Below are 18,412 nucleotides of genomic sequence, written 5' to 3'. Positions count from 1 at the left end.
CTTATGACTCTGGTCACCCTTCATTAATACAAGGGGCTGATAAAACCCTGCTGCTCTGAGGACACCCCTTCATGATTTAACTGCCTGTAGCCATATCTTTTCCCAGATCCTTTCTTGGATCGCTTTCAGTTATTTGCATGAGTGTCTCCCTTCGCAGCTTACTGCCTCAGTCTTTGAGCTGGGAGAAGGAGCAGTGAGGTGTTTCAGAGGGTAGGATGAAAACAGCTCAGCAGTTGGACAATATTTGTAGTCTTTGAGCACTCAAACCATGTCAAGTAATGGTGTTCAGCAATCTAGTCATTGGCCTTGTTGGATTAGAGAGTTAACCTGTGTTAGGAGGCCGAGTCTTAGTTTCTGCTTATTAGTGACTCCCCCTACCTGATGTTTGGTCTCTCTTTGCTTTTTGCAAAAACACACGAAGCATCTGTAAAAATGCAACAAGTTGTTTTTGAAAGACAAGTTTCCTGGTGGTGAAATGATACCCACATAATACATGTATAAGGCAAGTATTACTTGGTTTTTTTCTTGAACTTCAAGGGATTGAGAAACCAGAGTTTTTGACATATGGAGCTCAAGTAGCCAAATGTTTGGGTAGTGAGGGTGTGGGTTTAATGCCACAGAGCCTATTTTTGGAGACCGACTAAAGTTCATTTGACTTTAGGGATGTGGGATGCTTGCAGGAGCTCCTTATCCAGGAGGAAGCCAGAAGGGACCACAGTCAGGAAACTCAGCAGAGTGATGGAAGAAAAAAAACCCAGGCTGAAGTAAATAACAGCACTTTTTTTTCAGATGTTTGCAGCTGAGATGAATAAAAGTTGTTTGTGTTGGAAATGCTCTTTGAGCTTTTGTATAGAATAAGAGAGCCAGGAGGGCACTTGGAGCCAATTGGCTTCCCCAGTGAACAATGAAAAGATGACCTGAAACCTGTGTGCAGTGGGAATGGCAAGATCAGCCATCTGGAATGGATTATGGAGGTGCACAGATAGCTCTTTTCTTTTTTCAGACAATGGAACTGTTTCATTTATTGCCTATTATTAAAACTTTATAGCACTAAAAATAAAAGAATGAATGAAAAAGAGAGCAAATTTTGGGTACCTTTTAAAGAACTGACCTTATAAAAAATATCTGGCAGTGAGTCCTCTTCTGATACTTTTTTTTGACTTCCTTCATAAAGATGGTATGAAAGGGGAGAGTTTATGGCCTGATAGATATTTTGAAGTTAATTTTTCAGTGCGGTTCTTTGGAAGTGAAAGTGGATCCCACATGGATAAAGTTCAGCACCCTCGGTACCAGCAGCCCTCACCAAAGCCTCCCCCTCCCCCTAAAAACTGTTGAGATTTCAGAAAACCTGCAAACAATTATTTTTCATCAGCATTTACTGTTGTCCCAAAAGGTATCTTCATTGGCCAGGTGGGTTTTCTTTTCCCTTATAGGGGATGGAACACACAGAGAGAATAGCACTCCAGTACTTCTGCTGACTAGGAGAGCACACCAATGTCATAAACTGCTATGGGAGAGAGGGTTATTAGAGTCTACGGTGAATAAATTTCTAGATTCCTAGCTCAGCACCTCAATATTTTGTTTCAAAAACAGGAATACATCACAGACAGAAGAAAGACTGGGGATAGAGTTGTAAAATAAGCCACGCAGTGCCTTCTCATCAAAAGCTGGCTTTTTTGCATGGCTGCATGTTCTTCTTCTGCAAGACTCCATACATGGAGTGGTAGGTGCCTAGCAGGTTAGCACAGGAAGCTGCTGTCTCATGGATCTTGTCTGATGCATGGAAGGATGTGAAAATTCAGTAAGGATGTGTTCTGCTTAGATGCTATTTCAAAAACACCCACAACATTTTTTTTCTGCACAAAGGAAAAAGGTCCAAAAAAACACAGACCAAAGGAAAGAACCAACAAACCCACAAACCTTTGGGGGAAAAAAGGTTGATCTAGTATATAGGGACTTAAATTTCTGCATAGTAGAACTGGACATAACTGAGCTCTGTCACCTGCATACTAAGAGAGGGTGTTTTATAATGCATGCTCAGCATGTGCATACCTCTGGGGGAGTAAAGAACTCACATTTGGGGCAGAAAGAGCCAGCTGTGAAGTTTGGCATCCAATCTTCAGGTAACTCTGGCTACCATACTGCACTCAGCATTGCAGGGCAATCTGGAGTCTGGCAAGGCTACAGTGTTGTTGCCAGCAGTCGCAGTGTGGAACAGGAAGGGTGACAGGAGCTGTGTCCACAGAAAAAGGGCTTTTGTAGATCTGCTGCCACAGAGGAGGAGGTGGGTCCCTGATGGCATCTTTCCTTTGCCTGACATACAGGGCAGGAATAGAACAGCTTTACAAGCTGCTCTGGTGCTCTCACTGCTGCCATTTACCCTCTGTCAGCTCTCAGACACAGTGGAGTCCAACCCTTGAAAGCAGTATATTATTCCTGGTTTACTATTTTATTTCTTCTTTTTGTTGTATCCTGAGTATTCTCTAATTTTCCTAGTCTATTGGAAGTACAAATTGTATGGTACCTGTGAGAATTGTATTGTATAAGGGAAAGTAGTAGATGAAGAGTCAGAAACTTTGAATTGTCAGTCAATTGCTAAGCTGAGAATGATGTAGGCTCCAGCGAGAGGTAGGGATAATAGTTTTAACCTACCTTTACTGTCTCCCTGAGCCACCTCCCATTAGGGATTGGGTTTTACTGGAAGGGAGTCATGAGAACAGAGCTAGAAGTCTGATGCTGGTGCAGGGTGGGGCTATGTACATGGGGATCTAATGACTGAGCCAGTGTGTCCACTGATTTTAGTGAGCTGACCTCCCTGCTTCCCCACATGATCCTGTGGCAGACACAGAGCAGCTGGATTAGCACAGCTGGAACTTTCAGTCTGCATTTCTGGATGTATTATGTGGTTTTAATCATCAAGGCAGGTCTGGTTGCATTGCAACTTGCTCAGGGCATTTTATGCCCCCTAGATATACTGTACCAGAAAGTTCTCCCTTGGTGTTTGGGCTGGGGATTATTTCATGAGGCTTCAAAAAAAGTTACTGTTCTCTTCCTGGCTGTGTGAGTCGAGAAGCAGAGAGAGTCTGGACATATGTGGCTTTTGCATACCAGGACCAGAGGAAATCCTGGGGGTGATACTGGTAGACACAGAGCAGCTTTTGCACACAGAGCTCAGTTTAGCAGATGGGTTCAAATTCTGCATTACCTTGTGTCTCTGAGCTTCATGAGCTGGCAGAGGCCACTGTATTAGCCAAATAGTTTTGTGGTAATGTGCTCAGCACTAGTGTGAGGCTGCTATGCAGAGATGTCTTCTGTTTTTACATCTAACAGCTTAGCAGCTAATAAACACCATGCAACAACCTCTCTTCTAAACCTCCTCTTAAAATACAGAGTTTGGTTTGCCAAGTCCAACGTATTTAAAGCATCCAAGCTTCCGGGGAGACTTTGGAAAGTTAACTGAGTGAGTGGAGGCACGTGCAGAAAGACATTTTCAGAAGCAAAAGGCAGCTCCAATGTCAGTTCAGCATCTGACGAGAGGCTCTCGGGGATGTTATTGCCTTTTGCATTGAAAGAGAATACATTCTCACATTTGATGAAGAATCTCTAGTACTGTTCTTTGAATGCAAGGGCTAATGCCTACTGCAGGAAAAGAGGCAGAGGAAGGAAAGGAGTGGGGAACAGAGCAATGTGCAGCTTCCACAGAGGAGAGCCTTTCCTGGGAAGAAGCTCCAGGGGGTTGTCTAGTAAAGAACACAGGGTCTTTTCCTGAAAATGCGCCTATGTCCTCACTGAGCTTGTAGAGCTAAGAGACTTCCAGCAGAGCTAACATTCTGTGGTGAAAATAAGAATAAATATGAAACCCCAACTCTTCAAGAAGAGAAATTGATTTTGGGCTGTTTCTCATTGATATATCCTTGTGGTGAATTAGGGACACAAAGCAGGATTCCACTGATTTTTTATAAAGACCATCTTATGCATTTCTAGTTGAAGTCCAAAACCGAGGAGATTCCCCCCCCCCCCCTTTTTTTTTTTTTGGCTTTCCATAGCACTTCAACAGAGTCCAGAATTATGAAGTGTCAGGGAAAACCAATTCAAAAAATCCTGCTGATTCTGTGGGCTGAATCCCAGACCTCCTTTTTTTGCATGATAGCTTGCATCCACAAAGTGTGGAAGTCCTCTCAATGATAAAGAATGCCTTGAGCAGCTGACAGTCATATGCCTTCTGCAAAGCAGATGGAAGGTTTGCAATCCTTGTTAGAAAGGAAAAAGGCATTGAGAGACTGTTAGGAGTTTTTGAAATCCAGGGTTGGGGAAATTCAATTTTATCCTGGTGGCCAGCACCTGCGTGGGAAGGCTTGCTTGAGGAATTCACAGATACCAAGGTGATATTTCAGTGGCCACTGGCAGCCTGTCAAGCAAGGTCAGAGGCCTCTTTCCTCAGCACCAGTATCCTTGCCATCTGACTGACATTCTTATTCTCTGTTTATTTTCTTTGTGTAGGACGGGGCTGGAGGCCATTATGGAGACCTATGCCTTCTGGAGGCCTCCTGTGCGCACTCTCACCTTTGAAGACTTCACCACCATGCAGAAGCAGCAAGGTGAGTGTACAAAGAGAATGCAAAGAGCTGTAGAAAGAGCAGGAGAAGAGAGTGTAAGAGCAACTATGCACTTTGCTGTGCATTTAGTGAATGGAATGAGGACGTCACACACATTGGTGAGGTCTTAACTGCAGTGAAAGGACACAGAGCAAAGAGGGTGGATGGAAACGGTAGACAGGCCATGCCTTATGAGGTGCAATGGAGCCACTTGATCTCTCTGGTCTTCCTTGTGCTGGAGGTAGAGTCCTAAGAGCTAAAAGTAGGAGCAGGAAGGAATGTAGGGTTAGGTGAACCAGCCCAACTACACAGCATGAGTTAACTGTGAAGAGAGCACAGAGAGACTGAGGAAATGCTCCAGCATGTTGGACATGTTGTTGTCCATTTACAGTTTACATTTTCCATCTGTGTGGAAACACGAAGAGAGGGAGGGTGTCTTCTAGAAACTTTAGGAGACTAGAAATGTGCCTCCCTCCAGGATCGTGCTACCTTGATTTCAAAACCCAGTGACCTTGCTAGAGAGACTTTCTGTTAGTAAGAATCTGGGAGGAATTACTGGGTAGGCCAAGTGTTATCGACTTGTTCATGCTGTGCCTTTTCATAGCTTCTGCCCTTTGCATCTCTCATTTGTTAAGTAGTGCTTCCATCTCTAGTTTCAGGCTGTGTTGCTATTTTGCTTTTTGTGGGGATAGGTCTTTCCCATTCATTTTATTGCAACTATTTCTAGTTAAAACCGCAGTGATCAGCAAGAATCAAGGCAGCCTGGTAAATTTTTTTTATTCCAACATACACGCAAGAAGAGAAACATTTCAAAATGGTGTTCAAATGTGACACCAGTGAGGTTAAACAATCAAAACCAGATGCCTGCCCTGTGTAACAGATTCTCCAGCCTTTCATACCTGAGCTTGACATCACCCCCAAAACTTCCCTCCAAACTTTGTATTCATCTGGGGATGGTGTGGTCTCCTCCAAAGGGAGGGCAGCAGATGTGGCTGCTGAGGCTGCTCATTACTGGGGCAGAATCAGGACGATGTCCAGTACAGGAATCTCTTCTGGCTGGCTGTTCCCCATCCCAGTTACACATGCAACACCCTAGAGCCCAGGTCACCTGCTAAATCATTTTTCTGATGGCACAGCATTAGAGGAGGACCGAGCACATTCCAGTCATCTGTGTTAGACTCCCGATGTATGGTCTTTACATGACCAGCTGACCCTTTCTATATGGTGCAGCATGGGGCAGGAGAGATTTTGCACGAGCTTAGGGGCTTGTATTGAGGAGCACTTATGGTGGGTCATGTGGTCAGAGATGGGTTAAAGCAGGGATTCAGAAATGTTTTCATCACCCACCTAAATAGAAACATAACAGCTTCTCCTCCTGGTCACAGTCGCTGAAGCAGCCTCTCTCCAATGTCTCACCCCCTGTTCAGGCTCGCACGCCTCCCCTCCCCTTGGTTATCAGATAACATCCTAGTGGCAAGTCCAGCTATTACTTGTGTGGTAAGGTCATATTAGGAAAGGAAAATATTTAATATATTTTTAGCTTGTTATAATATAGTTTGGCAGCTGAAAAAACAGGAAACAAGCCAGTACCCTGTGACCAGCTGGCTCTGCGCAGACCACCACCTCTGCATCACAGACCACTAGGCTTAGAGCAGCCCTTAACTGAAATTGTGTTCACAGGTTGATCTCAAAACTTAGTAACTCACTACAAAAAGAGGGCTTTTGAACTGCGTTTAACCATGTGAAATGATCTCTAGGTAATGAATCAGAAAAATGTCAACTGTCATAGTGCTCATCCCTCTAGTAGTTGCTCTGACAAGCTGATCCCTGGTCTCAAAAATAGGTGCAAAGCCAAGGTAAAAGTGCATGATTTTAATTTCTGGCTGCTGGGACAGTCCCCAAGGGCCAGCACAAATATGCTGGTCTGGAGACCTTGGAGTTGCAGGCAGAAAGAGCAAGACATGCTGAGGTGGCTTTAAGCCACATGTGATTCTTCTCTCCAAAAGTAAGACAAACCAGGATATACTATGCCATCTCCTTGCTTTCAAGCACGTGAGCTGGGTGACAAGTGAGTAAATCACTGGTGTTTAACAGCTGACATCAGCATTAACTATTGTGCCTCACATCTTCTGAGTCTTAGCCAGTCTTTACGTGTAAAGTGACTTGCCCTGTAAGTGACATCCCACCTGATGCTTCAGTGCTCTGAGCTGCATGCTATTATCTTATACCTTTGCATATTTATGAACTAGAAGTTTTCTGGGCATTGTTGGAATAAACAGACACTTTAATTCTAGATCACACTGTTGTCTCCAAAGCTGGATGAGTATGTGACATTTCTGAATAAGCATTTGAGGAATTGCAAGCCTTCCTTTTTTTCCCTTGAATTGTTGGTTGGGAAATTGCACTAGGGCTACAGGAGCCTTTTGGAACTAAGTGTATCCACTGCAGCTAAAGAGGAGTGCATAATTACTGAAGAAAGGCAAGATGAGAGCAGCAAAACTGGCCACATGTGTAGAAGAAATTTTATTGATAAGGGGCAAGTTATGGTTGTCTCTCCTGGGTTGGAGAGAATACATAGTACCGAAATAAGATGCTGTTTTTGATGGATAGGATAAAAGCAATAGGCTCCGGTTACCTGAAGTCTAGGGAAGTGCTGTAACAGTTCCCCTGTAGGAACTGTGGAATTAAGCTGTGATTTTCTAGAGATGAGTCCCTCTTACTGTATAAGGAAAAATTATGTTTTCTGGGGCAAAAGCTTGGGACATCAGCAGCATAAATATGGGGCCTTTGCTGCTTTCCAGCTAAATTTTAATTATGGAACAGATTCTTAGCTTTTCTTTTGTTGCTTGGTAATCTTTGAATGAAATAAAAGTGTTATCTGCCTTTTCCAAAATGATTTTGTCAAACAAAGCCAACTGAATTATTTGGTCAGGTTAGAGATTTGGCTGATAAAACTAACTGTATAAGTGCAATGTGTCTAGAAACAAAATGTAGGACATAGCTACCCAATGAGTTTGCTGGAAAGTGTGGGCATTGAAAAGAATTTGGAGAACTCAGTGGACAGCACAGGTAATGGGCACTGTATGGAAGGCTGTGATAAAAACATAAAATAATCAAAAAGAAGATCAAATACCAAACCTTTATGGCCTCTACTATCTTATCATAGAATCATGGAATTTAAGGGTTGGAATGGACCTTACTGATCATCTAGTCCCAACCCTCTGCCATGGGTAGGGACACCTCTCCACCAGACAAGGTCCTCAATAGATTCTTGTGACTGTAATTTTCATGTTTTTATGACAAAATTGTGTGGAACAAGTTTCATTCAAGTGGCTCTGATTTTTCTACTGTAACTAAATGTTCATCTCTTTTTGTGGGAACTTAAGAGATAAGAAGTTCCCCCTCATCCACCTTCTTCACACATTTAATTGTTTTACAAGTTTTTATGTCCCTCTTCTGTGCTTCTCACAGCAAATAGCACCAGTCATTTAATTTCTCTTCTAGTGGGAAGTTTTCCAGCTTCTTAATAGTTTCTTTAAAACTGTGTCTGCACAGAGTTTTCCAGATGCATCCACATAATACAATTATCTAAAGGTATTACATTTTTTCCCCACATTATCTTTTCTTCCATTCAACATACACCCTAGTGCCTTATTCACTTGTTTGGCCCAAGCTGTATGTTGAGTAAGGGCAACAGTGACACACCAAAATCGATACTCAGTGTGCTGGATGCTATTTCATACAGGGATTATATAACTTTCTAATCTACACAACAATAGGTTTCATCTGCCACACAAACTGGAGAGCTTGATATCACAACCAGTCACACAGATGTCTGGTGTGGCTGAATGTAGCAGTCCATGAGCTTTTTTGCATGAGTTGTCATTGAAGTAAAGCATATCAGTAAGTCTCTGCAGGTCTGTGACCTGAGTGATCACCATATTGTCCTACCAAAGAGAAGAACATACTGTTTCTGTTAGTGAAACCCCCTGGCTTGGGAACAAAACCTCTCTTTTGGAGCACACAATCCAAAAGTCATTGCAGCTTCAAAAGAGCAAACACAGTGTCTGACACAATTACGGCAGATCTGCAGCCAGTTTGGAAAAAATCAAAGTCCCCCCTGAACAAAATCTTTGCAAGAAATGCTCAGAAAATGGCAGTCCAGGAGAGGCTGACCTTCTGGAGAATGATGTCACCCATGCTGTAGTCTACTTACTACTAGGGAAAAAAGGGTCTTGGGATTATTGAATCCACATGGCAATGAGATGAGGGGAAAGCCAAGAATCTATTAAAGTCTTTAATTGGAGTATATTTTCAAAATTTAGATTGAACTTCATCCAGATTCTCATTATTAAAAATATGTGGCTCAGTTTCTTGATTTTAAAATGGAACATTAAAAAAAGAGGGGGGAGAAAATAAGAGTTCCAGTAACTCTGGATTATGTCACATCCTAAGAGTAAAAAGCTATTGCTGGCTCTTATATGATATCCAGTTTCCCAGAGGATATTGTGATGAGCAGATCACTATCAGTGACTGTAAGTTTTGCCAGGACACAAAGACTAGAAAGGCACTGGGACGATACTAGAATAGTGATCCTACAAAAGCTGATGACTTATGCAAGAAGTGAAATCAAAGGTACTCTGGCAGTTGGCAAAAAGAATTGCCGCCTAATCCGAATCTCAGGACGAATATGAGAGCCCCATAGAATCATAGAATTTTAGGAGTTGGAATGGGCCTTACAGATCATCTAGTCCCAACTCCACCCCTGTCATGGGCAGAGACACCTCCCCACCAGACGAGGTTGGTCAAGGCTTTATCCAGCCTGGCTTTGAACACTGTCAGGGTTGGGGCTTCTACTCCCTCCCCTGAGCAATTTGTTCCAGTGTCTCACCACTCTCACTTAACCCTGCAGTCCAGTATCAACAAGGGTATGCACAAAAGGCTCCCTCTCCTTGGTGTGGAAGAGATTCAAATGTCTCATTTACTGCCAGAAAGGAACAATTTTCTTGTAATCACAATGTTTCCAGGCAGACCATAAGGCTGCATGGTGGGAGACAGATACCCTGAGCTGAGGTGTTGCTCCTTTTCCAACTTCTCTGTAAACATTACCCTATTGAGGCAGGCATTGCCTCTGCCTCTGCTAAAGTTTGTACTTCTCGTTTCTTATTTGGTACAATACGCTTCAGTGATCAGGGTGGTACTCAGAGAGCTTCCCTGACTACACGCATATGAAAACAAAATCCTGAATGCGCAAATATGTACTGGTGTAAAATGGAGGGAAGACTGAGCCCTCCAGACCTTCATCTGAAGGCATCATAGGCACCTGGAGGTAAAAAGAAGAAAATAACTGTTAAGATCCTTTTGGCTTTATCTGAGATCCTAGATCCCCAAAATACTGTCTCCCAAAAGAGTGGAGCTGCTTATGCCAAAGGAGTCTGAGCAACCTACAAATTCATCTGCTTGGCCCCTAGCCTCCTGATAACAGCCATCGGTTCTCTCAGCAACACCACCAGGATAATCTGGATGCTGCTTTCCTTTTGAAATCAATTGTGAATGGTCTAGGCTATTGGCAGAGGTCAGATATCAGGGTTTGGTCTCAATTATCTTCTTGATTCCTTTGACCTTGAAGAGGAGATTGGAAACAGAGCATTTGTTGCCAGTTATTGGGATCAAGGGCTGGTTTCACTACATACTTCAAATGGCTCATAGATTGCCTCATTTAAACAAAGTAACACGGAACAAACTGTTCCAGCTTCTTCCTGAATGAGCTGCAGTTTTTCTTTGGAGAAGAGACATTTCTGGTGCTTCAAGGTCTCATTTTTCATACTGGAAAGCTAAAATACCCTCCCAGATGTTGCACGAGGGGCTCCAAGTCAGAGTCTGCGCATTTCCCTGGTGACCTGAAAGGAGCCTGAAGTACTGTTACTCCAAAGAGGTGTTCAGCCCCTGAATTCTGTTACCTGATGGGTGGGGATCAGATACTACGTGAATGACTGGAGGTGGGCAATGATACATTGAAAATTTGCACAATTTCTTCAGAGTAGCACATTGGCACGTGCTTGGAGCTTGCCACAATACTGCAACGTTTTTCCTCAGTTCAGAAATTCTGAACCACAGACGGGTTTTTATAATTGTTTATTGTGTTTTTTATCATTTAATGTGCAGGAGCTTCCAGGGCCAGTGTTGACATGATTGGCAGGAGAAGTTTGCAGTTTAGGCTACATCTGAGGCAGAAGCAAAGTAAAGAAAATAGTTGCAATTTCAGTTAATCTCATCTGCAAAGTTGTAGCAGCTTCTGTTGTGAGTTCCTGAAGGATTTGTGCCTTTTCTGCATCCTGTTCTCATTCTGTGTCATCTCTTACAGTAGCTTTTGCTATGTGACCCCAGCTGATGGTTGTAAATGTGAGGGACCGTAAAAACATGTAAAGCTCACGACAGTGTTGTGTACGCCACATTACAACTGTCTGCACATAAGACAGAAGGTAATGTCCAACAGGCCTTGTCCTGAGACAGCATGGAAATGGCCCAAGAATACTGTGTGTTTATACAAGGAGCAGAAACCTTTTGTTAAAGACAATATGTGGGTTCTGGAATTGGATGTTTTCTCTTAATTTTGGGAAAGCTTTCTTGGTGCTCTGGCTATAGGTCAGAATGAAAATCAGATGTCCTGAATTGTAGTTTTTGTCTATGTTAGGAAAAAAATGTTTTTTTCTAGCATTGCATCTTGAAAATATTTTATCTTGGAGGGTGACAGAGGCAAGTTTTATTTTAAATTTCTGACTGCTCAGTTTGTGATACATAAATCTGTAAGAGCTAAAGGGATGTAAAGTATTATTCTGAGTTTTTCTAGATCTACCATTAATTTCAGTGATTCTTGTAATTTGAGGCAAACATATAAAAGAGGCCTTCTCTATAATTTGCTAACCTTAACCAAAATTTCCTTTCATTCCTCACTTTTATGCCATACAGTACATACTTTTCCCCTTAAATCTATTGCTGTAATCTTTTTTTCCCCCCTTTGGTGTGCTCTGTGAGCAGTCTTTATGTTTCCTCTACAACCCAGCAACTTGGCATGCAGCAGGTTTTGAGTCTCATTTGGGCCTTTTAAAGATTTTACCAGCGGATTCATAATTTGATAATTGGCCAAGGGCTCTAGAGAGAAAAAAGGCAGTTACACTCTGTGAAGACAGAAATGGCTCTCATTCCCATAAAAGCGGGAAACTTTTTTCCTAGAAATCAGGAAAAAATGAAGAGAGAGTCCAGAACGTCAGAGACCAGGTGGCCCTGCCCTTGATTGGTGAGAAGACAAGGCAGAGGCAGCAAAGCTGTTAAATTTTCCAAGCTGGTGAAGAGGGAACTAAGAGGGGTAGTGATGGTGCAAGAACAATGTGATGAAGAATCTTTCAGTAAGTCTGAAGATTTTAGGCTTGAGTTTCAGAAACCTAGGAACAGCAAGCAAGACTTTGGGCTGCCAGTTATATTTGCAAGGCAAAAGTAGTAATGATTGGTGAGAGCAGGAGTGACACCTGATTTTGTGGCATTTAGGTGCCTGGAGATACCAAGCACGGCTGAGGCATGTGCTGCTTGAAGCAGAAATGGATCCAGGTTTGTGCTAGGCTTGGCTCTTATAAGGACATGAGATGGTTACAGTGGCACATTCTGGCCTCATAAACTATCAGTCAGATGACCTGACAATCTGCACAAACCCTCCCTCCTTACCTTATTACACCTTATTACTATTGTGTGCAAGGCTAGAACACTGCAAAACACTGGGAAGTGTTGCTCTTTCCACTGCTTTAGAAAGACCCTTTACATATGTGTACTAGTCTGAATCACAAAACTCAGACCTTTCAGGAATTACTTAGAGTACATGGACAGGCTCCTCTGTGCTCCATGCTGGACAGACACATGCCAGCTCCTGGCCAGCTCCATTTGGAAAACTGGAGAGTTGCATGAGCATGGCTCTGTGCCCAAGTGAATATAAACTGCCTCTCAGGAGGGCTTATTCACTCAAGTTAAGTGCCAGGAGGAGAGTCATGAGCCAGATGAATGATTAGTGGCCACAGACTCTCTTTTCTGCACCCTCAGATGCTTGGACACATGTCTACCACAAGACAAAGATGCCAACATTTTGGATATGTGTCAGAAGAGGGGCTGTGTCTCTTTCAGGAGACAGATAATGCACTCAGCAATCCAAGCTCTGGCTTTTGTGCTAGGTCCTGCTCACATATGAATGTGGAAGAAAATGGCTTGGCTGAGGCTGTGGGCCAGACACTGTTCTGTTGGGCTGAGTACAATGTCCAGACTGTAGGCTGGCTGTGCTGAACCTGCAGTTCGCATCTGGCCATAAGCTAAAGTAACCCATAGGTGGGGCTGAACAGTTTAAGAAGCATTTGCACTAAAAGAATAACTTTGTGCTGTCTGACACATGGAAATGTAAAATCTTAAGATAAATCACTTTGCTGTTTCCATCCTTGTTAGAAAGTCAAGGCATAAGTTCTATTCATAATGTGACAGTGAACACCAGACCAGCAGTATTAAGCGCTGTAGGCTGTGATCAAGTTGCCCAAACTGCTCTAAAGCTCTTGCTTGTCTGATAAGCCTCTGCCATTGCACAGGGCATGGTGTTGATGTTCAGATACCTTGTGCTGACTGCAGCTTCACTTTGCATTTTCTCTCCTTCGCTGCACTAAGCAAAGATTTCAAGGTCCAAGAGATTTTCACAGAGGCACTGCAGGTGATGGTAGCAACCACTGTCTGGAAACATTAGCAAGGAAAATATGCTGCAGTGGAATCCAAGGTTTGATTTATGTGCCCCTTTCAGATAAAGGAGGTTGGGATATGTTATGGGTCAACTGAATAGCGTGGTGTCATTCGTAAGAGAGATCCCAGAAAATTTTCCATTCACAATTGCTTCAGACTCCCTTGGCATTGATGCTCTCCCAATATCTTGTTGCCAGAAAGCTCCTTTGGCTAATGCTGGCTGCTGGCAGATGTGTTTTCCATCTACACTGCAGTGTTAGAAGTACTCTGTCCTGTGTGGAAGAGGTCCCTGTTGCCTTTAGACACCCTGGCATGATGAATGCTTCAAGAACACTCCAGACCCTCTTTTTAAGGCACATAATACCTTTGTACTGGGTATGTTTCAGCTTGCAGTTTACTGTGAAATTGCCCTTACACAAGCTCAGTCTAGGTAAAAGCAAAATCAAGGGTCTACTGGGAAGATACAAAGAGACAGCTCTTTTACCAAGGCTTAGAAGGACAGAGGTGACAGGAAGGAAAGACCAATCATGAACTACTTGAGATGATATTTTAATGGCAGTTTTTGTTGATACTCAGAACTAAAGCTGTAATTTTTTCCCTAACCCACGTGGGCATGTGTCTGACACTGGCACACAGCCAACATCTTTGTATGGTGTCATAAGAGGAAATGTTGGCATGAGGAAGAAGGTTCACCTTTACATCCCACTCTCTTCATGGGGTCTTCCTCTCTTTCACCATGATTTCATTCTTATTTTTCCTGTTTCCCCTCCTTACCAATGATTTCTTACTTCTTGGTAAGAAGGATTTCTTACTTCTTCTTGGTCCAGTTTGAAAATCTTGATTTCTCTTGCACTAGATCATGCCCTTTGAAAATGCTCCTGTCCTTTTGATGAGGTCAACTTCATTATAACTTGTATGCCCAGACAGAGAGCAGGCTCCTTTCAGGATTACACCATTGCTTGGCTAAGCCCTGGACATAACAGCAGCACACTGTGAGGACAGACACATCTGCTATATGGGGCAAGGTTCAGATACAAAGGAGTGGGCTTTGAAGTTCTGAACCTTGTCTTTCACACAAATGTGAATTTATGTGTGTGGGACCAATGTCTGCAGGGCCAAAAAAATGATCTTCTGGAAGCTGGGCATTATAGTAATTAATTGCTTTGGAATCATGGTATGTGTGGAGGTGAAAGATACCGTGACTTTACTGGTAAGTGCTTTCGGTGTTGGCAACTGTTTCCAGTTTCCAGGGGAAACAGTGGGTAGAGAAAAGGAACAAAAGAGAATTATTATTTTGTTCTTGCTCAAATGTGGTTTCAGTTGACCTAAACCACACCTAAACGTAGTCTTGCATATCAGTTTAACTAGATTGGTTTGTATCCATGCCTTCCATTAAAACAACATACACATCTGTGTATCCAAGACTGTAGTATGGTGTGGATATACTTGCTGGGCTCGGTGCCATCTCTAGGGGTATTTGGCTGACTTTGTAAGAATGACAGACCAAGTTATAGCTTCACAAAAGTCCAGACTGCATTTGGCCCATACTTAGTGCTGCCAGCAAAGATGCATAAGAAATATAATTCAGAGCAGAGTGGAGTTGTTTGCCTTCTGAAGAGAATGAGCTGAGATGGGCCTTGCTTTGTATGTTTTCCCATTCCACTTAAGGGTGTAAACATTATTCTGCAAATGATCAGGAACTTCATGCTTCTGCATTATGCTCTGTTGCAGCAGAAATGTGGAAGTGTTGAAGCAGACATGTGTCCCATGCATGTGGTTGACATTGGTAACAAAACATCCTTGAAAGAGAGTCTTCAGGCTTGGCATTTGCTCCTGTTGATGGACATCTTACCTCCTTGCCATTTTGAAGTTACAGAGAAAAAGAATAGTCTTTTTTACTTTGTTAACTACTGTGTTGTCACTTCAGGGTTTTTCTGTTGGCTTGCAAATAGGGATAATTCAAAACAGGATCACTTCAGTCCCTCTTTGGGGGTGTCCTGAAATGTGCAATTCTCAGTTTTGGAACCACTGAGCAATTCTTGCAATTACTAATTCGCAATCTCTGCTTATTTTTACTCTGCGGAGCCAAAGCCTTGGTTATGGGTATGACTCAATCATAGCACCTTAGCAGATGAATGAAGTCAAATGCTTGAGGTAACTGGTGTGTGCACTCCTCTCCTACATAGATTTTGAAGGTTAGAGGAAGGGTAAAGGAAGACTGAAATGAAGACATTGCATTTATTAATTTATTCAACATATTTTGTTTCAAGCATATGATTAAATACTCATACATATATACATATGCATTTTTACTTGTTCTTCAGGCACTGTCAGCAAGTCTCTATCTGCAGTTTGTTCACTAAATATGTGGTGTAAAGTACCAAGTGCTGGATTACTGTGGGTTAAATACATCTCACTTTGTGCTGTATCTGTTTTGTGATTATATGACCTCTATATTTTGGTCTTCCATAACTAAAAGATGATGTATGAACTCAGCTGTCTGCCTGCCCTCCCTGTCAGAGGTTGAGCTCTCTAGGGCAGGACAAACAGAAAAATGTACCTCTGTAGTTGTGTACCTCAGTTCAAACTCACTTTTGTCAGCAATTTCAACTAAAATAAACTGCAATGAAACTACTTGTGGAGAGCCAGAGGTTCCCTTCTGCTGACCCTGCTGCAGTATTGACAACCTGTAACAGAGAGACAGGGAGAAAGGCTGGAGGAGGTACCATCTTAACTTACCACAACCAAATTAGCCCAAGATCTGTCTGAGAATAGCCAAGTCTGTCTGAGACTTCGAGTGAACCAGGGAAGTGTACCCTTTAAAATAAGTACACCAAAAGCATTTGAACTCTGGAGCTAAAATGCATAAGCAAGTTTGAGAAGTTCAGTATTGTCAAGAATTAAATACAGAGTCTATGATGATGTTTGAAATGTCAAATTTTCTCATTAAATTTAATGAGATTTGATATAATGCTTCTCTTATATGCTTCTGAATGACTGACAAAAAGAGTCAGTGGCTTAGCAATAAACAGTAACCAATAATCTTTCCTCCCTGTGGCTGTTAATGGGAATGACTACTTTGACTTAGCAACACAGAAACATGAATTTTATTAATCTTGCCTGGGTCAACAGCAACCACTCCATGCTGTCCTCACTCAAGGCTGGTTTTTTTCTTTTTTTTTTTTTTTTCCTGGATTCGGCTTTAAAAAAATTCAACCCCCCACAAATATTATTAATGTCTCAAGGCTACATTTTCACTCCGCATTCTGTTTCATCCTAGATGTTTTAGAAAGAGTCAGATAGAATCTCACATTCTCACCATCATATTCTGACACAGAACCTGTCCTTCCAGTGCATCTCTTAACTATTACCATCACCTATTCTCTTTTCATCAAGCAGCACTGCATTCAGTTCCTTCCCTGCTTTGCATCAGACCTAAACTGGTCTCAGACCTAGACTGGTCTCAAAATTCTGCTGTTTCTTTTACCCACAAGGTGATACAAGAAAACACTGTCCCTTATTTTTGATCTTCAGTGTGCAATCTCTCATTTGGTTAAATTTCATCTGCCTACTCTAACATCCTCTTTTCTACTCCCTTTGCATCTCCTCTGTCATATTCTAGCTTGTCCAAAATGCTGTCTTCCCAGTTCCTCTGGTTCTGCTTATTCCCTGGTCAAATCTCTTCATCAGCACCTCTTTGCTCCTTTTACAAGAGTCTTCTATGCCAGTTGCCCCAGTGCAGAAAGGAGATCTCATACAAAGAGACTAATTCAAATGAAAATAAAAGATTTCACACCAGAAAACGGAATTGCCTTAAGCCCAGAACTGATTTTCCCGGTTGTTCAAGGAGGCTTCCTGTAACTCAGAATGCTGCCTATAAATAATCTCAAATTCAAAATTGTGCCATCAGCTTCTTCATATCACTTACTTTCAGTTTGCTACCATTCTTGGCACTGTTACGCAGTATTATTTTCCCAGGTCAGAACATGTGAGCATCCCTGCTGTGAAAAATGGTCAATTTCATCATTCATAACATAAATATTGTATAATGTGTTGATACTACCAACATGCATATATATCAATATTTTGTTAACACCAGTGGTACAACATATGGAATCCCTTTTAAAGTTAAAGCACATGATTGAAAATCCTGACACAGCCCCTTTCTGCACTCTGTGGAACAGGCTATAGCTTCAAACTGTGTTCCTTCATTTTAGTGTTACTTCTGGCTTAAATCAGTCCTGCTGCACCATGAGCCAGCTGAAAAAAAATGTTGAGTGGTGCAGAAGTACAACATGGTTTCAGCCACTTCCTGCCACAAGCCCCTGAGCAGTTGATATAACATATTTGCAGCAGAGCCATTCAGCTCACTGAATGGTGGTCTTCCTGCAGACCAAGAGAGACGAAAAATGACTTCCCCCCCTCCACCAAAAAAAAAAAAAAAAAAGGACTAGATAAACATGCCTGGAAACGGCATATCTCGACTGATGGAGCGACGCTTTCTTGCAGCTTTATCTCATGCCTTGTGTTCCTTTGAGACAGGCTTGCTTCCCTCTCCCATTTTAAAAGGGAATAAAACCTCCAATTGAAAAACTAAGTAGTAACAAAAAAGCAAAAGTAAAGACCAAGGGATGCAATTAATAAAGTGAGGACTCTTGCCAAGAGAGGCTGAGTTTTCCAGCGGCCATTTTACCACCCTTGTTCCTTTATTAAAATAAGCTGGTTTTTTAATGAGACCATGTAATTTTGCAGATGTGATTCTGGGCTCTGAACATCCTCCCATGTGTTTTGTTTTGCAGGAGGCAGTACAGGAACCTCCCCGACCACCTCCAGCACAGGGACCCCATCACCATCTGCTTCATCTCACCTTCTCTCTCCATCCTGTTCTCCTCCAGCCTTTCATCTGGCCCCCAACACTTTCAATGTTGGCTGCCGGGAGAGTCAGCTTTGCAACCTCAACCTCTCTGATTATCCCCCATGTGCCAGAAGCAATATGGCTGCATTGCAGAGCTACCCAGGGCTGAGCGACGGTGGGTACAATCGGCTGCAGAGCA

General features: G+C 42.5%; 1 protein-coding gene across 1 annotated transcript in view; it reads left to right on the top strand.

Moving 5' to 3' along the window:
* TBX15 (T-box 15) overlaps window positions 1–18,412 on the top strand; it is a 36,499-nt gene that overhangs the window by 17,534 nt on the left and 553 nt on the right. Inside the window, exons 6-7 of the mRNA XM_009079228.1 lie at window positions 4,501–4,598; window positions 18,158–18,411. Of these exons, the coding sequence (XP_009077476.1) occupies window positions 4,501–4,598; window positions 18,158–18,411 (352 nt within the window). The remainder of the gene's footprint in view (window positions 1–4,500; window positions 4,599–18,157; window position 18,412) is intronic.

Source organism: Acanthisitta chloris, unplaced genomic scaffold (assembly GCF_000695815.1).
Source record: "Acanthisitta chloris isolate BGI_N310 unplaced genomic scaffold, ASM69581v1 scaffold4517, whole genome shotgun sequence".
Taxonomy (NCBI): Eukaryota; Metazoa; Chordata; class Aves; order Passeriformes; family Acanthisittidae; genus Acanthisitta; species Acanthisitta chloris.
This window is presented reverse-complemented; position numbering and strand designations above follow the sequence as displayed.